Source organism: Hoplias malabaricus, chromosome 18, assembly GCF_029633855.1.
Source record: "Hoplias malabaricus isolate fHopMal1 chromosome 18, fHopMal1.hap1, whole genome shotgun sequence".
Classification (NCBI taxonomy): domain Eukaryota; kingdom Metazoa; phylum Chordata; class Actinopteri; order Characiformes; family Erythrinidae; genus Hoplias; species Hoplias malabaricus.
In genome coordinates, this window is record NC_089817.1 from 17,894,646 (window position 1) to 17,921,793 (window position 27,148).

The following is a 27,148-nucleotide window of genomic DNA, read 5'->3' on the forward strand; positions in this document are numbered from 1 at the left end:
TTCGGTAAGATAATCAGCCCTAGATTTTGCCACAGTACTTTACCTTATCTTTAGTGCAGTATGACTTTAATTCTGTCTGCCATCAGTTTGTCTCCTGTGACACAAATATATTGTCACTTTCCAAAGGAAAAATGTATCTCCAAAATAGTAACTTTATAGGAGAAACAAAATCCTTCTTAACTTTCCATGGAAGTGAATGTAAAAAGTAATTTTGGATCATTTCTATTGGTCCGTTCATCATTAATTTTCATCATGTTCTATCTACTGCTAATGCATGTGTCTCTAATGTGACAGAATGTTTACTCACACAAGTACTGACTGACACTTTTTATAGAAGGGGCAAGACTTTCTCTATAAAGACTTCTTTGTTGAGTATTACAATCTTTACCATTTATTTTTTCAAGCCATGAACATTTTCCTTCTCCCCTTATCATAAGGGAGGCAATGGCAGTTTGAAATGTAGCCAAGCTGAATCATATTAGAGTATTACAACACCACCTTTTTAAACCTATTTCCTATCAGTATATGATCAGTGGATTAGGAACACTTACCTTTTATCTATGTTTATTGGCCATTTTATTGGATCCACTGAACATACAGTCCACCTGTTTCTCTGATTTGATTCCCATTTCACCCTATTCTTCAATGGTCAGGACACCCCAGGACCACCACAGAGCAGGTATGATTTGGGTGGTGGATCATTCTCAGAGCTGCAGTGACACTTACGTGGTTGCAGTGTGTTAAGTGTTGAGGTGATACGAGTGGATTAGACACAGCTTGGCTGCGTGAGTTTTAAAACCCCTCAGTTTCACTGCTGGACTGAGAATAATCCACCAACCCAAAACATCCAATCAACAGCATCCTGTGGCCAGAAACCTCCTCCTAACACAAAGTGTGCACCAATAGATACTGCACTCTATGATTTTACATCTACAAAGTGGGCCGATGAAGTACATCTAATAGAGTAGACATGGTGTTTAAAAGCGCTGTTGTGTCTGATCCACTCGTACGAGAGCAACACAAAATAACACAGTTGTTCTCTAAGTATGTTGAGCTGTTCAGTGTCGTTGTGTTTGCAATAGTTTGAAAATGATCTGACTGGTCTCACATGTCTTGGTATTAGGATGTTCTAGTGTTCACCTTTTCAGTTTGGAAGCATTGTGTGAATGGGGAAACTTAGCAAAATGGTGGAACTTGTAGGATTTATGACAAATACTGGAAGAGGGAAAAATATATTACTGCAGTATGCACCATGGAACATTAACAGTGGGTAAATGTGGAAAGTGTCTAAATACTTTCTGGCAAGACTGCTTCCCTCTGGTACGGCTTGATTCTAGAAGACAGAGACCCCCGGCACGCAGGCGCAGTGAGCGCTGCCGCAGACAGGGGGCGTTAACATGGCGCCGTGAGAAACACAACACAACGCATCGCTCAATACTCTGTCATCATAGGAGGGAGGAGAGAGAGGGATAGGGAGAGAGCGAGAGCGAGAGTAAGGGCCGTTCAGCCGCCGAAACCGAGAGAGAAAATTAAGCCGCGCTTTCCTCTGGAAATCGAATGCTTCATACGGAGAGATTCAGCGGATAGGCCCGGATTTTGACGTCCCTAAGCCCTGTTTTCCGCCCCGCTGTGTGCCGGCTGTTTTTATACTTTCTCCGTTTGGCTTCAGTTTGATGCGGCTTGTAGAGCGGCCGGTGACACAAAGCAGGTGAGAGACCGAGGCGAGGCGAGGCGGCCGCTCCCCTGCGACGGGGCTCAGGCTGGAAATGTCGAGCGAAAAACAGCCGCTCTCGGCGCCCGCCGCCTCCTGCAGCTCCGCGTCGCTCGCCGAGCGGGACGCGCCGCCGGGCTCCACGGGCGGGGAGGTGATGGTGTCCGGCTCCGGCTCCGTGGTGCTGCCCGCCGGCGTCATCAACCCCTCGGTTCCCATCCGGAATATCAAGATGAAGTTCGCCGTGCTCATCGGACTCATCCAGGTCGGCGAGGTCAGCAACCGGGACATCGTGGAGACTGTCCTTAACCTGGTGCGTCCTATGTACACTTCATTACTATGGATCGCGTTTCTGTAGTTTATAATGAAGGCGCTATTGCTGTGGCCCTCTCTGCTGCAGGTGCTGCTGCTGCTGATGTGAGATGATGGCATTTGAGCTGTGTTTTTGTTGTGGGTCAAATAGCTTAACGCTAGAGTCAAACCTAAGTATCGTAGATGAAATTACCTCTGGTTAAGTGGTAGTTCATGGCCCCTGCTGCTTTTTCTTGACAGCACAGTCCCTTGCAGCCGTTACCAGTGAATAAATCTGGGACAATAAAAACAGTATTGTCATTGTATTCTGCCCAGTTTTATTAGTGCTAAAGCCACAGCCCTTCTGTTGCTGCTTTCATCACATTTAAGAGCTTGTGGTTAGATTTCATTCGAATTTTTCCTTTCCTTTCCACCTTAAATGGTGCATCACTGCACCATTTAAGGTGGATATGAAAGGAACAATCGAGTAAGAAGGCAACATGTTCCTCATTTTTTGGCCTGGAACAATGACTTTGCCAAATAAGGTCCGTTTCTCCTCTTCAGCATTTTGAGTGAAGATGCTTTTGAGGCTCATGTTCCAGACCATAGAAAGCAGGCCCTCACTAAATACTGACCACACATTTTAAAGCTAGTGAATTGTATTGATATTGTACATAAAAGGATGGTATATCATTTGCTGTAGAATCAACACTATCATCAGTGTGCTATATATATATATATATATATAATCTGTTCATGTTTTATGAACATCGTCAGGAAGCAGGCCAAGTGCATCAAAGCTGTTCTGTATTTTGAGTGATGAATCAAGTTGGTTATTTATGATTGTTGTCCGATCAAATGCTGTAGCATCTGTGCACGCCGTATGAATGGGTGAAGTTGGGGTCATTCATAGTCATTTACACAAATTCCTTTTTTATTAGTAACTGATATTTATCTTTAAGATAGACGTTTGAGGCCGGTGTTGTGCCTGGACACTACAGGCCACAAAGTGGTCGCGCATTAGAGCAGGTTTTATGAAGTAACGCAGACGTTAGCGATTTAGCTCATGTGAACGATATTTCTCTGAAAGGAATGGCGACGGAAACGTTAACTCACTGACATTTTTGTCCGTTATTTAGAAAAAGCTGACCTAAGCCAGGCATGTGGCGTTTTTAAACGTCAACAGCTTTAGTGAGGAAACGCCAGTTTTAAACGTTAGCTGTGCCCTCAGTCACATTTTTCTGGCTGCAGAGTAACGTTAGACATGTTCGACTCGTTTGTTGGAGTCGGTTCTTTTGAATAAGCAGGTTGAACAGAGTCCAGCTGAACCGCTATTTTTTAAAAGGCCTACGTAATATTTGGAGCCGGTTTGATATATTACATATATTAAGGAGGTCTAAAGCTGCACAGTTAAACACTGCTGAATATTAAGGCTCATAAAATCACAGAAATTCACCAAACTATAACGTCTCGACTACGGGTTTGTATTGTGTGTGCTTCCTGCTTTTGAGTTTTCAAACACCTGAGTCTAGTGTAACGCAACAGCAAATTATGACTAGAGCAAAAAAAGAGCATTGTAAAAAGATTAAAAAATAGTGTCCACTGAGTGGAACAGTCCTTTTATTTGTTGAGTATTTATGCCTTGTGTTTTCCAAGCCTGAGTCCGTTAATACGACATTGGACTCGTTAAATATTGCTTTTGTACAAGACTGAGATGAGCACAAAGTTGATTTGATTTTTGAATTATTTAAACGTTGAGTCTGGCGAGTGCAAAAGAATCGGTTCGGTGATCTGAATCGAACTTCTCATCACTGCTGCAGAGCTGAGACGGTTTTACGCTTTAATCGCATGACGTAGGCGAGCATCTTCACTTGGCGCCTGCTGAATGTGGCACTGGGGGACGGTGGGCTCACTGCAGAATACTGAGAGCTTCTGGAGGCTGCTTGGTGCATGGACAAGCAGGTGGCTGTGCAGGAAGTGTGGGATGATAATGATGAGGGGTGTTGTGTGGGGGTTGGGGGGGGGGGGGGGGGTTGCTGCAGTGGCGATTCTCTTGGAAACCTGTAGCCTGGATCCCAGTGCACTCCATGCACCACAAGCACTGTCAATATGCTGTAGGTGGGCCAGACCTTCATACATTATTCAGCCTGAGCTCAAACCACAAGCTTGTAGCAGAGCTCAAGCTCATCGATCCATCCCCAAAAGCCATTTGTAGGAGTAGGTGCTCCCAGTCACCTTAATTAATAAACTGTTCCACCAAACCTAAGCCACAGGTATCCAGGAGAAATTCCTGGAAAAGTATGAATGAATATAAACAACTTCCATATCTAATAATGGTAAAATGAGGTGACTGGCCTTGTGGTATGGTCTATTTATTCAGGTGGTTCAGCAGTCTTTAATCTCATGGATGAGTGGTGTTAAATCTTGAAGAGTGTACCCCAAGGCCAGTCACCTTGATGTTCTCTTACTAAACAATTCCATTATTGAACGATGAACAGATTTCCCATTATCCTACTAATTAATTGTAAATAATACCCTACAAATAGTAGAAGAGTATGAATTTAGGGTCAGAATATATGACCTTTTGGCAGCTAGGTCAAAGCAAAATGTGTATTTTATAGGAATCTGTAATCTCTCTGCATCAATGGGTTCCAGTAAAAACATACTGTATATTGCTGTATGCCTCCTGCTACATTATTTCATGCTTTGTGTCTCGTTCGTTCGACATGTATTGCCTTGGTTTCATCCGTACATGCATACATATAATTTCCTTGTCATTATCAATCAATACAGGATTACAACTGTTTACAAAGAATTTTCCTTTAATTAGGAATTATAAGTAATGTAGAGATGATATAAAGCATGCAGGTTTATGTGCAAATACTATATGTAAGGGGTTTTGTTGTTTGGGGGTGGTTGTGGAACCAATTCCCCACAGATACAGAAAGACATCTGTATATAGTAATATATACAGAGATATATAGATGATCAGATTTATGTTGGCTGGCCCTGAGGTGTATTCAAGTGTATAATTCATATATCAAGATGTACATAAAATCATTAAGTGTGGTTTGATGTCAGAAGTCATCTTGTGGTCTTATAGATTTGTTTTACATATCGTAAATGAGTACTGTGTTGTGTTGTGTAACACCCCTAATATAGATGCTTGTAATATTTCAGGTCGAATCCTTGTCTAAAAATTGTGTAAAGTTGTGTCTCTGAGATCATCTTTGCTATGTGGCTTTTAAAGGCAGTAAATCCTTTGAAAGTCTGATATCTTTCACCACTGCAGTGGTTAGTTCTGACGGATGCATTTCTCTAGAACAATACAGTTTAAAGCTGAACACTCTGAATTATTACTGTTTTCTTAGTCCTTTGTATCTTAGTAGCCATAACTATGTCAACATTTTGGTGAAATTTAACCACAGCGTCACATTTATCAGTGGAGCAATTAAAAAGCTTTGTATTTTTGTAGGCTTTTCCATGAGTGAGGCCAGCTTTTTGTGATGCCACACCAGCTGTTTGCTCTAAACATTATGAAACGTCCCCAGCCTTGGCAAAAGACTAAAGACCTTTCAGTGTCTGCAGACAAATGAGAAAATCTGAAGAAGAAGCATAGGAGAGGGACTTCTTGATCTTTTGGTTATACTTTTTTGCATTATGAAATGCCAGTAGACTCTGCAGTTTTCATTCTGCAGTATACACACCCTATACATTTACTCCATTGCACCATAACAATTGTTAACGTACCTGTCAAAGGTTATTTTGCAGCCAGTTAAGGAGAGCTTTCACAATGAAATGTTTGAAAAATTAGGATTTCCCATTAATCTGCTCCTGGTTGTATTCTGATTTCTGGGATTCTATCTGGTTGAGTAGGTCACATAAAGACTTGCCTGATGCTGTTGGGCTGTCCCCAGTGGAGCTGACATAGTTGCTATTGTAGTCTTAGCAGCAGCAGCAGCCTCCCACTGTTCGCTCTCGAATGAACCTAGCCAGAAATGCTAGGCGTTAAAGTTTCAACCATGTTATATATTATGTGTTCTACATTGTGTGTGCCTATTCTATGCAAGGAAACTTAGCATGCAAAAAATGTCCTAGGCTAGGATGGTTGTCCTGTTGTACCAGTTATAGTTGCCAGTCTTTGCAAAAATAGCAATATATTAAGCAACATTAGTGCTGAGGTATAGGATTCAACAAAACTTTTGTGGCTGCAGGTAGGAAGAGTGTGTTGGGCCCTATGTGAAGCTCTAATGGATTGGCATAGGATATTTTACATCTTACCCTGTGTATGATTATAATTAATAATAATGGTGGGTGTTAAAAGGTGTGTTAGGTGAGAAATTAAATGTAGAAATAATTCCACCTACAAAGTTATGTTTGGTGTCCATGTTTGGCTTTTAACCTGGAACTGCAAGGTACCCAGTGCTAACAAATACTCGAGTCACAATTGTTTGGGTAAACCTCACACTTCTTTCAATCTTCTGAAACCTAAACCAGGCCTTCCTTTATAAGGACACAGACTTGATCAATTTTTGATCAATTTTACGACACTATGCGTTATAGTGAACTGAAAACTTGACTGTGTAGTAGAGCTGGACAATATGGGCAAAATTAGTATCACAATATATGTGAAAACAGTATAATCCTGATAGTTGTGAACAACAAAAAAGCCACAGAAAAACTGCCAAGAACTGAAAGCAACATGACATCACCATCAAACAAAACCCTCTTGGTTTATTCAATATTAACATTTTTAAACTAACTTTTAAATTGAGCACAATGGACTGATAGCAGTGCCTTGTAATGGACGTCAGTCAGTGACGGATGCTGTAAATAATATATATTGCAATATTGGCAATGTGTATAAAAATAATATTATATTGAATCATTTTATATTGCGATTGAATTATTGTTTAGCCCTACTGTGCTGTTGAATGCTGTGGTCACTTGCTCCATCTAAAACTCCCATTTATCTTTCATTTATGCACATGCATGTTATGCAGGTATAAATATGCTACAGTTTTACATGATTCATGTCTTATTCTCGCTTTTTTTTTTTTAGAACTGACTGTTAGCCTTGAATTTCAAAACTGAAGCTGTGTTTAAAAAAGGATACAACAGAACCTGTGACTATAATCTAGTAACGTGAAAAGCAATTGTTCTTAAATGGCCACCCACTGTGTTCTGCTTCAAATGAGTTTTTATAGTTAACACTAAGTCTTATGTAGTGTTTTCTAAAACAGTGAGTCCTTGTCCCACTATTGGAGACCTCTGCATATTTCTCTGTTTACTCTGCACACCTGAATCAGCACAATGGAAACTTGTTAATTAATTCAAGCATCAGATCAGTTTTGGGACAAAGCACATTCCTTCATTAATTGTTTGTAAGCGCTTATCCGGTTCAGGATCGCAGTGGGTCCAGAGCCTACCTGGAATTTCTGAGCGCAAGGTGGAATCACACTCTGGAGGGGGCGCCAGTCCTTCACATGGCAACACATTCACACATTCTCACACCTATAGACACTTGAGTCGCCAGTCCATCTACCAAAGTGTGTTTTTGGACTGTGGGAGGAAACCCATGCGGACATGGGGGGAACACACCAAACTACTCAGACAGTCACCTGGAGCGGGACTTGAACCCACAATCTCCAGGTCCCTGAAACTATGTGACTGCGCCACAGGGACAAAGCACAAATATGTGGAAAAAGCATTCTTTCAGTGGAGGTCAAAGTAAATATTTTATTCAAAGTAATCTGGAGCACATTCCCACACAGTGTGAAGGACATCTGCCATCTTCAAATAATGTAGTAACCCAGTAAACATGTATCCGTGTATTCAATGTTGAAATAACAGACCTGTCTGCCATCTAATCAACATTTTCTTAAGGTTGAAAATTAAAGTTGAAAAGACAACTAAGACATTACATTAACAACATCCTTTTGGATGTCCATTGAGGTTATTAACTGGTCCTGAATTAACAAACTAGTTTAAAACGCTTTTGGGATGTCCATTGATGTTTAAAATATGTCCTTGATGCACTAACTATGTTTAGACCCATGTTGAATATCCAGGGACGTTCCTTGTTTGCTGGGAAACTAAAAAGAAAGAAATGTATTTGGTCAATTTGTAAGGACAGTGACCTGTGCTATGGCTTGACTGGCCTATAAGATGGCCAATAACATTGTTAGGGGGTGAAACAAACACCCACATAAATCTAATGTGTTTGAAGTCTCCTTATCTCCCTTGCTTTCTTTTACAAACAAACACACACACAGGCTGCTACCGAGGGCCTGACGTTTCATACTCTCCTGCCATTACCCAAGCATCACTGTTGCCATGGAAATGGCACCATGGGACTTTGCCACTCACTTCCCACCATACCAACTGTTGTCAGCTGTTTTTCTGGCTGCACAAATATCACAACAAGGATGCAGACACATACGAGTGCGATTTAGATATACTGGTTATTATTATTTCCTCCGGGTGCTCTGGTTTCCTCCTACAGTCCAAAAACATACGTTGGTAGGTGGATTGGCGACTCAAAAGTGTCCATAGGTGTGAGTGTGTGAGTGAATGTGTGAGTGTGTCTGTGTTGCCCTGTGAAGGACTGGCGCCCCCTCCAGGGTGTATTCCGCCTTGCGCCCAATTCCAGGTAGGCGCTGGACCCACCGCGACCCTGAACTGGATAAGTGGTTACAGATAATGAATGAATGAATGCATGGTTATTATTATTACTACTATAGTTTTTTTAAACCATGTCAGAGAGTAAGGGATAAGAACTCAAACTATGAAGCATTGGACTGTGATCCATATTTTATGTATTGGAGGGAGTGGTGTATTTTTAACCTGAGGCTGTGTGTGGGCCTTCAGGATTACTTTCTTTCTCTCTCTCTCTCTCGAGCTGATGTGATGGCCTCTTCGAGGCAATGTCTCATTATTCCCATCCACGCTCTGCAAAATTGCCAAGGTCAGGACTACAGCCTGAAGATCACACAGTCAGCACAAATAGGCCTCAGACAGTACAGCACAGTGTAGTACAGCACATTACAACACAACTCAGCAAAGCAGTGCATAGAAAAGGATTGCAACCTCTAAAATGCCTGCTATGTTATGGTATAGTCATTGCCATACTGTAATGTTTTTGTGCAGAATGTTGACAAACATTTGCTTGGAATGGTACCATTATCATATGATTTAAAATATGTTGTAAATTTAAAAGACATTATCACAGGAAACAATTGCTTAGATTTGACTATCATTCCATAACTGTCCATAACTGCTCTTTTGCTAGCTATATGCTAGCCTGATGATAATAAAACCTAGAAACATTTAGCCACATCTCCTCCTCCTCCAGGACATGCCGTGCCAACTCGAATGATGTAGCAAACTTAGGACAGAGACGCCCTGACTAATCATGTTTATTCTCTTCCACTTTCCTATGTTTTCTTGCCTGTTGCTAAGGCTTATGACTAGTCCTTTAAGACCCAATTAATCTCCGGTACCAAAAAAATTCAACAAGGGAGGATAATCAATTAAAAACTGCCCCAAACAACCTGATAAGCCCGCATAATCAATTAATTAATCACTTGCATCACAGGGATCCTAGATGTGGTGACGGCTAATGCAAAAAGCCAGCGTAATCTTCTTTATTTCCACCTCAAACTCACTACGTTGCCCTCCCTCTTTAATGAGAGTGCTGGACTTACCACTTACCCTATCAGTGCCCTCTGTCCTGGTGTGACTGGAGGACACACTCTCTCTGTGACTAAAGATGTTCCTCAGCTGGTTCTTTAATCCTAGAGCATGGAAATTTTGGAATGTGTTTTGTTGATGCAGAAGCTCAGACTTGGAGAGGCGTTAATGACGGAGCGAGCGATTTCATAAAGCCCAGGCCTTTCATTAGGGATGACAGACGGACCGCTGTGTCATCCGTCATTATTGACCAGACACCTTCAGTCATTAGTTACGTACAGGCGGATGATCTATGATTCCTCACTTGGTCTTAGTCAGGGGGAAATGCTTTGTGCAAATTAGTGCTGTTTACCAATGAATCACTTATGAAACAATGGGACATGACTCCTTTTCTTCTCTGTATTTATATGCATGTTGATTCTCAGTAGCAGTGATTTGGTTTGCAGCCTTGCTGTTGTCGCACAAACTCTCAGACTAATCTGTACAAGAGAGCATAATTACATCACTATTGTGGAAGAATTAAGCACTAAACACATTAGTGTATTTTATTGGAACAAATGCAAAGAATAAATCATTGTGTCATGTACACAATTATGATACACTTATTCTCTATTTGTGAAAGGCGTTCTGTGTTACATAGCTGATTAATATTTGGCATGTAATTGGCGTATGTTTCAGTTGGTTGTTTGTCACAGTTTCCACTCACTGGACCATACTATGCAGTCCATCATGGTGTGGTGTGGTGTTTGTTTATGTTGGGGGTATCTATCCTGTGGCTGACCATCTGTAGTGTCCTTGGACTATTAAAAACTATGAAAGATATTTTAGCATAAAATCATCAGAAACATTCGGTAGCAAAACAGAAACATCCTTAAGCCCTATTCAGATGGGAATAATTTTTACGTGGGGGGCTGAGGTAATGTCATTTTACCACAGGACATCAGTCATTTTATGATGGATTCACACCGTGTAAGAAATCTCTGTGTAAATAACAAAGATGCGAGTGGATACGTGATTTATTATTTGCCATCACAGAGTGGATCATATGCAGCAGAGCTACTGCAGAGTTTGACTATTGCTGCTGTTCTGAGAACAGGCCTTCACCAAAAATATCTGTCCCCAGACGACCTTATCTTCTAGTCTTTCAAAACAGATAATGAGCACACAGTTATTCTACCTTATATGCCATTTAAATATAACTTAACGAGTAGAATAAACATTAATATCTCGTAGGTAGACTGATCCACCGAGAGATCTTTTTAGGTCGTTTTGTGGATTTGAGTGTTGTGCATTGTCCAACAACTCAGGTTATCCTCAATATTGAACCATATATTACATCACTCAACATCTCTAGTATCTCCATTTTAAAGAAAACCAACAAAAAATACTCCTGGGATATGATGGAATGTCCATTCACAATTAATTTATATAATAGGGGTTATTTTTACTGCTTGTTTAAATGAATATTAAGTTGTGAGTGTGCCCTTGGCCTATATCCACAAGTTAAAAAAAAATCCTGTCTGAATAATGCTTATATGCTTTTTCTGCATATATGGGTTTAAAAATAATGCCAGCGCTAGCAGTTACTTTGGTTAGTCTATAGTCTAACCAATGACGATTGGTTCAGCTTCACACCACAGAGATTCCTAGTTACTGTAAGATGGGCATTGTTGTAGAAAAACATGAAAAATTCTGAATTCTGCAAATCAAAGATGAATAAAGGACAAAGTGAGGTGCTGTGGATTCTTGCATACCACAAAAACACCCAGATTATTAGCTAGCTTTATTTGGTGACACACCCAAACAGGTAATAGTGATAGTGTTGTTGTTAGAATAAAAGTTCCTAACCAGTAACATTACAAGAGAAGGTAAAAACCATGTTTTTCCAAGCCTTACTAATACCCGAGACACCTGAAAATCAACATCTAACTGTACTAACATATGTCTACAGTATCATGTCTTATTCAATTTGTCTTACGACAGTAGATGAGGCTTGGTTTTGACATCTTGATCAATTTAGACCATTCTACACTAAATGAGACCGTAATTACTTACTAACAGTTTAAGGTGGAATGGATTATTCTAATAAGTAGTTGGTAAACACATTGCTAGCTGTCTTGTTCCAGTTCTTGAACCATATAATAAGTGTTATATCGATTTTACAGGCTTAAAATAAAACTTCAAAGCAGCTAGAAACAGGAAATATGTGTAGCTGGATTTTTTGTTTTACAGCTCCCAGTGAGTGAGTTAACTTTGGCTGACTGGCTCTCAGGAACCTGAAACAAAATGCGTCACTCCGTAGAAACACATTGACTTAAGCTGGTGCCAGAAAATGCCTGGGGTTAAATTACTCCAGGCCATGGAATTCTATATGCTTGCTTATATTTTTTGTAGCTATACATCAACTGGAGTAATCTAGAGTGTGGGAAGGTGTGTTGATTTCACAGTTTATGAATAGGCAATATTAGGTAGCTTAAGATTCTCTATAGCGAATTAGCTGTGATGTTTCCTAAATGGTGGCTGGGGGGCAGTAGACTAAAAAGTTTGATGTCTTTTTAAGCACTCTGCAATGCCCAATAAATGCTGGACTGACACATTAGCACAAAGATAATCACATGCTGTTAATACTACATTTTCAGTAAGGACTAACAAATACTGTGCAAACAATTAAAAATCACTACAAATTAGATACTAAATTTAGTCCTGACTGCGACCAAGTGGTGTATTGTTTATCCAGGTTTGCTGGGTCATGCTGGTCTGTTAACCATTTTCTCCCTTTTCTCTGTTTGTGTTTGGTGTGGGGAGGGCTGCATAACACACTGCAGAAAGTGTGAAAGACCCAAGGCCTTTTCTCACAACAGTGCTGGTGGCCCCTGCCATGGCCATTGACATTTGCATCCAACACACTTGTGAGCCCTAACCCATTATCAGACTCATCTTAACACCCCCCTAAACGACTACCTGTCTGTATATTGACCAGTGAGCAATGACCCCACTGGCCATAGTTGACTCATATTGTTAATAGCAGGGTGGGAATTATTGGGCCTAGCTTCAGCTTTGAAATGTTGATGTTTACTTATTTTTGGTCATTTCACTTTCTGTTTTTCTTCAGAAGTGAGTTCTTCTGCTACCTGTTTATAACTGATGCTAGATTTAGAAGTCATGATGGCAATGGCTGTTGCTTCCCTGGAGAGCTTGTTTGTCCAGGCAATGCACAGAGGGAGGAATAGCGGCAGTGTTGATGGCTTATACAATATGGCATGCCCAGACTCAACCTGAACTTTTAATCTTTTCCCTTAGAGCCTTCATTTGAAGTTACTGTTAGGAATTCACCATCCACTTCACCAGAATAAAACATTTTCCTCTTCCAGGAGGGATTATTAACATGGTTTAATATTTGAACCACACTAGGTCGCTATCAATTTAATCACTAGTTAGAATTGAATCAGGTGTAATGGAATGCATTCTGTATGGTTAAAGCTTTTATTTTGTTTGCTTCATATCTGTTACAAAAATACCTATTACCTACCAGACCTATTTATGTAGGGAATGAGCAGTTGAAGCTTGAAAAGAAATTCATGTTGTCTTCACAACCTTAAGGCAATTGGTGAACTTGATTTGAACTCTACTGGAAGTCAGTATTAGAAGCTTAATTTGTATGCGAGCAGATGAATTGAATACAACCTATGCCGGACATTGTGTGAAAACTATAATAATGATCCTGGACTCTGTAAGGCTGAAACTGTAGAGAGACAGGCATTCAAATCTATGTCTACCTTAGTTAGCACTGTACATCTTGAGTAGCATTTGCTTCTGTAGGATTTGTAATGCAATAGAGTAAAAAAATTACAGATGTTTGAGGTCAGTGGCCCATAATTCCCTCCTAGTGTGAATCCCATTTCTTATATTTACTCACTACCCCTTGTTTTTGAGTGTCATCTTACTTCTTGGAGTTAGACAGTGTACTGTTTAAAATCATCATCCACAAATTTTTGGATGACCCTTCAAGAGCATTATTATCATCAGGACACATAAAGAACATTAGTAGGCTACTAGCAGTGCGCTGTAGGCAGCTCTGCCAGTCTGCAGTGATATCAGAGAAGCACTGCTGGACTTAAATTAATGTTTTTTTTTTGGTTACTTGCACGGCCATCTTGCCAGTGATTTACAAGACATTCATAACACTCAGGTTGGAATGTGCCCCAGAAAACTCAGTTTTAAGGGCCTAACCCTTCGCCCTATCCCTCTTTCCAAAGAAGCATGGAGACACTCTACCCCTAAACATTCGGTGACAGTAAACAATTCAGCAATTGTTGTTACGCAAAATCTTACGCAACAATGTGTCACATTGATTATTAAAAAGTTTGAGCATCAGCCAAGACACATGCAGTATCCAGTATTCACTACCATGATTAAACTACTCTAATTCTTTAATATTCTACAAGAAGAAATGCGCAGATATCAATATTGCATCAGTTAGTGTGTGTGTGTGTTCTACATTACATGGCTTGATCAGATTAATTCTGTTGTTTCCATTTTTTTTCTGCTAATTTCAACATAATATTTTAAATCAAACATCAATGTTTTAATGTATTCAGATGTAACTAGTGCACTGCTAGAATGTGGGAGATAAAAATAAAGTAGTCATGGTTCAGGCTATAAAGCTGGTCAATAGATGGCTTCATATGAGTCACTGCACTCGCTGAAAGAGTCAGCTAGCAAAGCAAGATTTTATTGTTGTCATCATCAGTACCTGTACAAGCATATGTATTTAAGTGAACCACAGAGAACCCCTTAGTATTACAATAGTCACTACTGGTAAATTATTGTGTGTGTGTGTGTGTATATATATATATATATATATATATATATATATATATATATATATATATATATATATATATATATATATATATATATATATACACACACACAATCTCAAAAATCCTGATTAATTTCTTTGCATTTTAACTTCATTTTTGACATTACATGTTTTATTGATGGTCACATTGTGTTGGTCTTACATTGGTTACTTTTATATTACATTTAAATGTCTATTGTTAAAAGCGACAATGTGATTAATAATGATTAATTGCAGCAGATTGTGTAATTATTTATTACATTTTTAAGGATCTACAGCCTACATCTACATTTTGAGAGGAGGTCTGTGGTTCGGTCCTGGAGGGGCACTGTGCTGGTAGCTTTATCCACTGGATGTATTCACCTACGTTTTGACCAAGAGTCCTCCATGTTTGTCAATAGGGGCATCTCTGAGGGTAATGTGTCCATGCCAAAGTAGATCTGCTGTCAGCCTGATAAGGTGCCATTGTAAGGCCAAGCATCAGGCTTCTCTTAATGCTCCTGAACGGCTCGGCTTCTGAAACAGCTCCCTGCTGTCATTGGATGGATGCCCGGAATTTGACATTGAAGAAATATTAGATTAGACTTTGTCTTTGAAAACAGTATAGATCATTCCTGTTTGTGATGCCACAGGATTCTCGTCTTTAAGTTGAGAACATAAGGCTCAATCACTTTTGTTTTTTGTTTTTTTCTTTGGTGTTAAGTAGATAATGTGAAAGTGAAATGGCTCCATGCCATTCAGAATTGAATAGGCTCCAGAGAGAAATGATACAGCAAGACACAAAGGACAGCAGAGGAACCATAAGTTCCTGCATTTTTGCTCTCGTCCAATAAAAAAAGAGGGCACACACATGTTTAAGGCTTGTTTAAAATGCCAGATGTACACATTTATCGCATTTAACTAATTTTCTTTTAAAATACAAATATATAAAAATGTGTCTCTTGTGAAATGTAGTACTGATAATTGGGGCCAAGCAGAGAGTGTATATAAAATAAATGGCAAAAATCATACACATGCCTATTTAAAAAACACTGTTGTTATTGCAAATAAAATATAGAGAATAATGTCTTGTCAGAGAGATGGGCCAGGTTTGAATTTTCTTCTGTGTCTTTCTGTTACATGTCTAGTCTTTACATATCAGACAAGGATCTCTAAACTGGACAGACGTCTCTTCATGCTTTGTCATCCCCGATTAACTCCCTTTCACCCTCCTATCCCCATGGTGTCATAGAAAGGCAGGAAATAAGTGCCTTGCTTCAAGGTCAGAGTGGAGTCAGCGATGTTGGTTGCACGCATCTCTCACTTACCAGCAGGTCTAACACAGATGGCATGAATGAAAGCAAATGAAAGGAACAAGTCATGGATCTGAGACTGAAGCAAAGAAGATGGAGGTAGTGTGTGAGGAAGTGATGGCAGAAGCTCAAGAGTGAAAACACCAATGTCTTTGACATATGGTATGAGAGAGAGAGAGGAATGGGGCATACTAAGTAGGAAAGAAAAATATAACGTGAAAGAAGATTCTTTGACAGGTTTTGAGAATGGGAGAAAAGGAATTGAAGTGAGGGAGTTTACAAAAACGCCTGCTGTGAGAAGGATACCATTCTCTCTCTGTAGGAGATCAGCATGACCTTGAGCACTGAGGCACTTTTTCCAAGCTTCAGGAACCATAAGTTGTCAATTCCTCCTTGTCCTACTCCCTCTTATTGAGTCACAACTTTGTGGATTATCCAAGCCTTCTGTAGTATGACCTAGGAGTACAAAACAAGGAGTAAGCAGAAAAAAGGGAAGCTGGTGAAAGTGAACAGTGTCATGACTCAGTCTCTTCCATTTTTGGATTGTCTCTGGATCTGTAAGGGATTTGATGTAGCTTGTGAGACCAGGAAAGGCCAGGAAGGGGGTGGGGGGGTTACACCTTATATTTAGTGGCTTTACACAGTGTTTTTTGATTCTGCCCAAGAGTGTGAAGATTTACAGTTTTTATATCTTCAATTTCCCCCCTCTGGTCAACCTCTAAAAACACACCTCTGTTTATCAAAATGCTATATTAGGAAGCTAGTTCCCAGAGTAAAACATCCCTTATGTCTTAAAAGTGGAATAGATTAAGGGTAAATCCCATTTCACCACTTAGCCCTGTTCCTCCATTTTGCCAAGGGGTAGGGGTGACTCAATTCTTGTTGGGAAAGAGGGGTAGGGCAGTATATCGTTTGAAATTGATATTTTTCAGTGAAACACTTCAAATGGAGGGCTATGACCTGTAAATCACTGTTAAGATGGCTGTGCAATTGACTAAAAAGCCACAAATGTCAGTATTTTTTTTCCTTTAAAAATTGATAAATATTGTTTTATCTTAATTAAATGTGGTTTAAATGCACTGTCTCTACTTCAAAAAAAGGCTTAAACCTTTGCTAGCAGTATGCTGATATCTCTGTAGTTAGCAAGTCATTTTCCACTTCCACCTTTAAATGGTGAAGCAATTACATTGTAGTGCCTGTGTCTACTGCATCATTTAAGGTGGTACTGAAACTTTCAAATAAAAAGCTGCAGAATAAGCAGCTGAATTCAGCTTATACAGTTAGGAGTCTGTAGTAATAGGGTTGTTGAACGATTTTGAAGGCATATGACTACATTAAAATCCAGCATCTTTGTCACTGTATGCTCTTGAAAAGTCATACCATTTTGTAGGGGAAGATTTTAATCACTACGCCTCATAACTCCAAGAGGCAAGATAACACTCGAAAACAAGGTGTAGGTGTGAAATTAAAGGCAGTTTTCATGATTGTGGGAAAATTCTGTCCTCTCTGGTTTGTTTACATTCTTTTGTTTCATGAGTTTCTATGTCTTTTAAGGTGGAGTTATATTATGTTAATGTAAGTTATGTTGGAGGTGAAAAATATGACGGTTGTTTGTGCATGGCTGAAGTTTAACTTGTTTGTAAGTTCTTATTCACTGTTTGAATTACCACAAACTCATTTGTTGCTGGTTGTTTAGTTTTGTAGCACTTTCATGCGGTTAGTGCTCTCCAGAACAGAGTGTCAGCAAATATAGGTCATTATTGCCAACCTATGGAGCAGGAAAAGAGCAGAATACTTTTATATACTTTTCAACCTTTGGAAGTGTCTTTTAAGTCTAAAAACCTCCAAAAGTGGATGGGATAGATTCCTTACATTTATGTCATATAAAACCCTGGCTGTCTGAATTCGCCTGTATGAGTCTGTCTGTGGAACACTGCAGTTTCAAAGCAGAAACACTCAGCCGTGGATTTGACGGTTTATGTCACTCATGGTATGTCTTCTGGCGTATTAAAAACACAGCATGGACATGGATTTTTAGTGCAAGGCCTCTTTCACAGTGTGGTGCAGTGGGCCACTCATTCTCTTAGAAACATCTTTGTGAAGGCCAAATTGCATAAAACGCTGTCCCACATTCAGTGCTATTCAATTATACAGCTTAGATGTTTAATACTGGGAGAAATGTCATGTAGCTCCACGTCTTGCAAGCTTCTTAGAAGCTCTGATTTCCAGATTTCAGCTGGATAAGCCCTGATTCTCTGGATGTTAAACATCTGAGAGAAAGTAGAAAAGGAATCTTACAGAGATATTTTAGGCAACCACAAAATTATGAAAGAGCAATTCTTGGCTTGACCCTTGCAAACCTCAAAGGGGACGAACTGTGCCCGTTTTTAAAGACGTGAACACAAGTTCAGTGTTCTTAATGAAATGTCTGTGACAAATGTTTGCTCTTTTCTCTTTCTGTATGTCCTTGTTTTCACCATATGCCAACATTAATTCTCTGCATTTGTTGTGTTCAGTTTGCTCCATCTACTCTACCTTTACCTCTAACTTTTTAGCTGTCAGATTATCCTGGGTCCAGTGCTATGATTGGGGATATTCAGACAATGATGTGCCAAAATGAGACCAGGCTTAATAAAGTGTAAAATGTAAGTGCATTTTAAGTAAAGGCAGCACAAAATCAGAGCGGCTCAGTTTGTCCACTGTTTTCAGTCATAGTCAGTGTGTGTTTTACTTCTGTTCGTTAGGTTGGTATGAAACCCAGAAACCTCAAATTAATGTGTTAGTATTTAGTATGTGTGAGGGTTTTCTTCATTATATTATGTGCACATGCTTTTGCAGCACTTTTTCCTTGATGGAACTCACAATAAATGCAGCGATGAATAGATTTCTTGGTTGGTGTTTACATAATAAAAGGTGCTATATAAATAAATTTGATATGATTTGATGTGAGGAAGAAGCTGGAGATTTTTTTTTTTTTTTTTTTTTAACATTTTGGATTGCAATTATACATAAACACTTTAAAACTAGTATTTGTACATGTCCCCTTTTAAACGATTGCTTAACTCATGACTACAAGGTTCAGTTAGGTACGGCGTACTATCAACAACAAATCAAGACAGTAGAAAATCCATTAAGAACTTTTAACATATTCATATCGCCGAGGAAGACTCTCAGAGATGAGGGGAACGAAACAAAACATGTTTGGAAAGAGTGAGAGGAGTCAACACGTTTTTCTGCCACCGTTCAGAAAGATCAATGGGCAGCAATACATTGTAATACATTTAACAAAGCAAATCTCTACTCCTTTGATTCTGTTTGCCAGTCAACAAGACTGCTCTGGGGCCGTCTGGTGCTCCAGACGTGCCCTTTAACGTCAAACTCAAATGCTGCATTATTTGTCAGAAAGACCAGGAAACCTGCTGTCTATCTGGAGTCTCTCAATACTCCAGAGCAAGACCACACCCTCGTTCTCGGACCATCCAGACGCCACAGCACTTGCCAGCCTTCAATTATTCACAGGATGCTCCTGCTGGCATGCTGCAAATGTGTGCACGTGTGTGTGTGTGTGTCTGTCTGTCTGTGGGTCAGACATGGGGTAAGTCCTGTTCCCCTTTCAGATGAAGTAATTTGCACCCTAGCGGTTGCTCAAAGAAGCTGGGTGTATTACATTATTAAGCAGAGGGAAAATGGTACATGTCTGAAGCCTTAAAATGCATGAACTTTGTGTAGCACAAGAAATGGAAAGAAAACATGCTCAGGCCAACTCAGTGGACAGTAATTGCCTGTGCGTATTATAATTATATCAACGAGTTACACTTACATCTGCAATTTAATTACAAACATACAAACATCATAAATGGAAGGAAATTGCTGGGAATTTGATCATTCCCATCATATCTCTATTTTTATCTCTCTATCTTTATCTCTCTCAGCTTGAGTGGCTCCTTATGAAGCTGCTGGAGAGAATGCCAAGGATTTATAAAACAGATTCAAGGGAAAGTATATTTGGGATAATCTGGAATAAAAGGGGGTTGATATATATTTATATAATTTCAAAGCCTTCACTGTTGTAGTTGAATTTTGAAAATAGGGTTCTTTTATGAAAAACACACAAGTTGTGCCGGTGCTTTGGGTCATTTTTAAAAAACAATATCTTTCATTTGCAGAATCCTTTGGGTGCCAGACGAAGCACAGACTGGTCGGGTTGGGGAGTCTGGTTTTAAGCAACCGAGCATTGACATTCAGACTATTTTATCAGCCTCCAACTTACCTGCCTGTAGCCTTGTTTTCTCTGTCACCCATTTATCTCACTCTATCTTTTTTTTTTTTTTTTTTTTTTTGGGGGGTATGCTTCAGAATCGTATGTTTTTTCTTAGATAAAGGCCTAAAATGAATTTCTCAGGTTTAAACAATTTTTAAACATATATTCGAAGGCTTGCTTTATATTGCATTGTGAAAAAGCTGATACTGGATTAATAACAAATCTACATTTTAGGCAATTTACTGCATTTGTGTTTGTCTTTCATGCTAATCCAGGTAGGTTTAGTACTTTTGGTAAATGTGTACATGGAAAATGATTACATATTGGCATCAGACCACAATTTCAATCTTCATACAAATGCATCCCTAGTCTCTGTTGGAGTCCTCTGCTCTGCCTGTCACACCCAGCCAATGATAAAATCACCCAATAACAAGTTGAGGGGGACTGATATATGTACTGAGATGATCACTGAGAGAGAATTAGCTGCAATCTTGGAAGCATTTCTGATAATAACCTTCCGTGAGGGACATTTAGGGGCATTAAATATTCCAGATATCTGGTTCCTATTGCCGCTACTGTGCGTAATTCTGACTTCGTCATAGTTTAATATTTCACAGCAAATATTTCTTAGTGTTTTAATACCTTTTTAATGAAGTAGATATTTAGAAAAATAGGTGGTCTTATTTAATTAAGATCTGTAGTGTTTTTGTAATTTTTTTATGTTTTTGTATTATAAGTATTATTATTTCATTTATTTATTATTATTCTTTTACTGGTCTTAATATTGGACTATAATTAAAAAAAAAATTGTGTGTATGTATGTATGTATGTATGTATGTATGTATATATATATATATATATATATATATATATATATATATATATATATATATATACACACACACTCAGTTTGTTATTGTAAAATTAAGTGGTATTGAGGCATCTCAAGAGAAATAAAGGGTGGAAGTATGCTTGTCTGCCCCACACAGAGTGTGTGTTTGAGTGCGCTCACAGACGGAGGGCATGCGTCTCATCTCATCAAACACACGCTCATCCAGTCTGTCACAGTGCCTCAGCTATGACGCTGGACTGATTTATTTATTTATTTATTTAAACCCCACTCCCCCATCTTTTCCCCCTCTCAGTTTGCCCACCGCTGTCTTTGTGCATGGCGAAAGTCATTTGAAATTCATGTTGGCCTACTTTCCTTGCATCCTGCCCACCGGCACGCGTTAAGAGCAGAACATCACTGAACCAAGTGCCAGACTTCAGTGTGCCATGATGATTCTTTAAACACACTCGGGCACTTTCCTTCACCCATGTTTTGGTTTTAATCAAAAGCAGGCAGTGTTGTGTATCGTCGAATGAGGACCTTGGAAAATCTTGTCAGTTAATGGTAGTGGTAGCTTTGGAAATGCATAACATATATACATATATGCATAAAAATATATACTATATGTCCAAATGTTTGTAGCCACCCCTTAAATGAGTGAAGCTATTACGTTGTGGATGCAGATGTTCAGTTGTGTACAGTCGGATAGTATATGGTTTAGAAAAGCATGAAATGTGATGCAGTGAAGCAGCTGCACATCACCATTCCTAGTTCCATCTGTTGCTGCTGCAAATAGAAATTGCCTATTAAAACTAGTGATGGGCCAAGTTCCGATCTGATTCAGATACACAACTACCGATATCAATACAGATTTCTGTACAAAGTTGTTTTGTACATAAACATTGTCGCACTTTGGGAGGTCTTGCTTTGGCATCATTACTGTTGTTGGTTTTGTGTTTAAGGGTACATCATGAGGCTGAAATAGATCACAAAGCACTTCTTATTAGATGGAAATGCAGAGGGTTTGTCTGCATTTTCCAAAATATCGACGTCTACACTTTATTCTCTCTCTCTCTCTCACACACTTATTTTTTTCGAAAACCTCAGTTCAGTGACCTGCATCACCTTTTCGCGTGGACAGGAGGCCACCACACAGAACAACCTTAGTCATTCATGTTAAGTTACAGACTGAAGTTGTCCCAGTTTCATAGTATGATATGGAATGGAATATGAATCAGTAAGTGGCTTGGCCATGTCTGTTCGATATCCGATGAGTGAATGACGTGAACATCAGACCGGATACGAATATAGGATCAAATCGGGTCCATCTCTAATTAATACCCTTCATTTCAGAAGATCACACATTCTGTTTATTATGTGCCTGAGTTGGTAATTGAATTGTAAATGTACATGTAGCCCAAATCATTGCCATAATTATAGTACATGCAGGCAATTACTGTCCATTGTGTTGGTCTAAGCACATATTTGCCTTGATGTCCAGCGATCTGTCTCCCGTGCCCATGTAGCATGGTTGGGTTGCCTCTGCCCACGGGCATTTTTCTGGTGAAGAAAATTGGCAGATGGAACTGTTTGGCCTCAACACAAAGGCTCAGATGGAGCATGGCAGAATCTGTAGCAGATATTGCATTGCTTCCCACACCAGCGGATTGATTTCTCTTTTGCGTTTTTTCTCATTTTGATTTCTCTTTTCCCTTTGTTTCACTGAGTGTCAGAGTTAACCAGAGGCAAACTGTAAAAATGACAATATTTTCCACATTGTCAGCATTGTTTATTTTGTAAATTTTTTTTTTATACAAACGTACACAATTCTCCCTAGAAATAACTAAACAAACGTCTGTGGACTCCTGCTCATCCAACATTTCATCGGAAATGAAAGGTATTAATATGGAAATGGAGTGTAGAGGTCAGACTTCAGACAAGATGCTGGAGCATTTCTGTGAGGACATTACTGAAGTCAGATACTTATGTCGGTTGATTAGGTTTGGATCACAAACCTGTTCTGAATCATCCCAACGATATTGAATTATGCTATATTGAATTATACAAAGCCCAATGTTGGAGGGGTTTTCTGCTTCTCTAGCTAATACTTGGCATTGAGGATGGTGTCTTTAGGCCCATGTTCGTCTGCTCCACACTGTGAAATCCTATTGATCATTGATTTTCTTCAAAAAGTGTGCGCACTACTGATTGTATGTGTTTGTCCACAATGGCTGCAAAATGTTTTGTGGCTCAGCACTGGGTCTGTGTGGGAGTCCTCTCTTTGGGCGGAGAGAATAGGATTGTCCTCAGAATCCTCCATATTCCTCCCCTCCAGCGCTAGTGACCTGCCTGGAAACACCTCACCTCTACAATGAGCGTTCTGACCAACCCTGCCTTCTGACTCACTGACCATCTGGTGTTTGTGTAGTGCCAGAGTTACTTTACATGAGCTCACCCTAATTTCACTCACAATTTACTGTAAGGCTAGGACTTAGTTTGGGTTTCCTACCCTTTCGTTTCAATTCTGGTTGTAAACTGCCTTCGCCCACTTCGTCTCGCCGTTTCCACTTGGAGGGGATCAACTTGCCCAGAATGCATTGCGACATGACACAGTTTCCATAGTGATGGCTTAAACAAAGACAAAACGGTTTATATGTGTATAGTGCTATGATTATCAAAACTCATATAATACACAATAACAATATAATTATACCATTAACAACACTAATATTATGACATATTTTTTTTTTTTTTTTTTTATAAAATATCATTTCAATATCAAAATGAACAATATAAAAGATACAGAAAAATTGGCAAGAACAAGCAAGAAATATGACATCACCATCACATCTTGGCTTGGTAAGTATTAATATTTTTAAACTTACTTTAATATTGGCCGTACCCGGTCAGTGACAGATGCTGTAAATAATGTATACTGAATTATTGACAAATAGATAAAAAAGACAATTATTACTGCAGTAATTTATATTAAGATATATATACTGATGTTGAATTATTGTCCAGCCCTAATTTCAATCATTGCTTTTGTTTTTTTCTCAATATGACAAGTGTAGAGAGTCCAAAGTAAACACTTCTGTGAAGTAGATGCTACACACTTCAGTGAAAGTGGGAAGTTGAAAAATCAGAATTGGGGCAATTGGAGTGGACAATAAATCAACACACGGTGGACGCAATGTTTTATAGATTACACAGGGGAAATGTTTTCTTTCTTTGCAAATTGAATAAATTAGAAGTACTGATGTTGTAATAGAAATAAGTTGCTGTCTGTACTAGTATTTGTGTAGCATAAATACACATTCTTTTCTCTTACCGACACTGTAACCCCGAGTATTGGCAGATATTGAGCTGATATGTCATGTTAAAGCTTTAACAAGATTTTTAGAATGTACTTCACGCAAGAAGAGCTCCTAAAACTAGGCTGTCGAGCTCAAACTTCTCAAGTTCTACCCCACTGTGAATGTGTGCTATTTCAGGAGAAATTTGTTCCAGAATCTGATTAATTCTTTTCAACATTTTCTGCTGATATTAAACCTCTAATTTACTGAGTGCTTTATACTGTTCTGAAAGAACAGTTGACAGTACCTTTAATTGGACGTTTTATGGAAATATGCTCCCTATCTGGTTAAGTATCTGTGGGAGTACCAAGACTCAAGCAAGCAGGGAGTTATTAATTTTATTTGTAGAGACTGAAACATCTGATGTCACTAGTAAGAGAGCGAGACGGGGGAAGTTTTCTGAAGGAGATCAAGAAAATGGAGCAAAAAAGGAGAACGCTAAATAAGGTAGAGGGCAAATCAGGGCCAAGTTGGGCGGGAAAAACTAGAGGCAGAGGGGACAGTAAGTGTCCAGCCCAGATCTCGCTCACCCCTGAGCCCTGCTGGGACTCCTGAGAATGGTGTGGAGCAAACAGCTCGAGTGGGTTTTATTCAACTCCGACATTCCGCAGGGCCCAGGAGGGCACAGGCTCGGCCAGGTGGAGAGGCCGATAAGCCGAGGGGAAACAAGAGGATTTGAGTGGGCTTTGCAGCTTGGAATGCTGATCTTTGACACATTATCACCGTGGCCGTGTATGTGGGCTCATGGCGGCTGGGAATGTGAGACTGACCCTCCACTTGATGCACGTACAGCTCGTTTTTTTTTACGGAGCACATGCTCTTTAAGAGTTATACAAGCTCTTGGTAATCCACACATATTGAAAATTGTTTCATGACGATAAGGGATGAAAGCGAGACGTAGAAGAGGGATCTGGAGGCCGAGGGAGCAGAGAAGAGGCTTCATCAGAGAGAAGAAAATAAAAGAAGATGAAATTAGAACGGCAGTGCAATAAAATTGTGGAGTAGTTCTTATATTGCTACAATGGCAGAGGGATTGTGGAACCAGTGCTGTGTGGTGATACAATAATATTAGAGTTTGGATGTGCAAAGGTTGCGATTTCAGACTGGTAACATGCTTGTGATATGTATCCCTCTGACAGCTGCTTATTTAGAGTCAAAATTCATAGCTTTATTTATTCATATATGCATTCTGCTACCATTTTATAAAATGCTTTTAATGGTGAAAAGCAATCATCAGTAGGATATAAACAAATGATAATGTTGCATGATTGTAGTAGTTGATTCTGACATGCTTGATATGTACCTTTTGCTGTCCATTTTTAGCTGTGAATTTTGTGGCTCTGAACTAGCAGTTTACATTTCAATCCTCTCCAAAACTCATCATCATAACACCATAAATCTTCATCGATTCAGGCCAGAAATAAAACTTTCTGGACAGCTTTCTTGCCCAGAGAGGCTGGTTGCCATCGCTACCCCCATAGCACAGTTTTCAATACTACTTAACCCTTGTAACCAATATAATTTTTCCCTTCACATTATTTTTTTTTTTTCTTTTATTGTTATTATTTTGTAAACCTTTTACACCTTCTGCACAAAGCCTTAAAGGAATATTTTTGAAAAGAAAGAAAAAAGAAACCACATTGAGTTGTTCCTAAATTCAAACGGACTTGAGCATTTTTAGTTGAATTGCGTACGTAAAAAAAGAAAATTAGGAAAATTCAATAGCTGTATTTACTTCTGCAATTATTTTTTCCATCAAAACAAGACTTAAGATGATTTGGGATGAGCCAGTCTGTTTTGTCCACTTCAGACAGGCCCAATCTGCATTCTGCTTCATTCTCAACATAACTTGTAAATTATCAGTTGCAGTTCTAATGCAAATGGCAGGGTTTGATCGCTGTGTGTGAAATAGCAGTATGTATCTGTAATATGTTTTTTTGGGGTGCCTGTCATATTCTAGGGCTCTCTTCAAGTGTTGGTAATTGACTGGCTGGAGCTTTCTGCACAAATGCAAATGTAGAATGGTCCTCTTCACTCATCCTTCATCCTCCTCTCTACCGCCCACATTGAAAGCAGACTCTCCAGAGACTACGGGTAGAGAGGGAACTCTGTTTTACATACCGTTCATCCTCTGAACAGTTGCCTCATGGCTTCACACACGACTTGGGTGTAAGGACAGAATACATGCCAAGGAGCTCTTTGTGCTGTGCAGGCATTTTCACAATTTGCTATGTATTGGGGGGAAAAAAAGGGATTTGTATATTTCAAAGGTAAAAGAATTTTTACTATTATAGTTAAGACGTACAAAGGAGCTACTTATTCAATTTAATTTAGTGTTCATTTTGTGTCAGACCAGTGACACAAAATTATTATTTTTTTTGCCTTTTATGTGATGCCAGCAATTTGAGCCTACAGCAGATCAGAACCGTCCAAAATTATAGGCCCTTTAAAAAAAATAAAGAAAGAAAAAAATCCTATGGAAAGATCAATTTCTGTGAACTCTGAATGGCATTTTGTGCTTGGGTCCGGAGAGAAAATGCTGGATTGCTATTGCTGTAGCTCTGATAATGATGCAGTACAGTCCCTACTCATTCCTCATACTGGTGGATTGGTTCAGATTTATGGCTGTTGACCATGAATTGAAATGTGAATAGTGTTAATCTTCACAGAAAATTTCAGTCTGTAATGTGTTTCTTGAAGTCCATTCATTTGTATTCAGCAGAAGCTGAAGTGGAGCACGTTACAAGGCTGTGTTTCGCTCTCTCCAGGAACAGAAGTTCAGGGCCAAGCTCCACCTCTCATCAGTGCAATAAATCATACATTTCAGATGTTTCCATGGGCTTTACATTTGC

General features: G+C 39.3%; 1 protein-coding gene across 5 annotated transcripts in view; it reads left to right on the forward strand.

Moving 5' to 3' along the window:
• The first annotated feature begins 1,423 nt into the window (after nucleotides 1-1,423).
• The window catches only part of nbeaa (neurobeachin a), a 214,335-nt gene continuing 188,610 nt past the window's right edge, over nucleotides 1,424-27,148 (forward strand). For all 5 annotated transcript variants that reach the window (XM_066651728.1, XM_066651729.1, XM_066651732.1 and 2 more), the window contains exon 1: nucleotides 1,424-2,024. In XM_066651728.1, coding sequence (XP_066507825.1) covers nucleotides 1,767-2,024 — 258 coding nt within the window. In that variant the 5' untranslated portion in view covers nucleotides 1,424-1,766. The remainder of the gene's footprint in view (nucleotides 2,025-27,148) is intronic.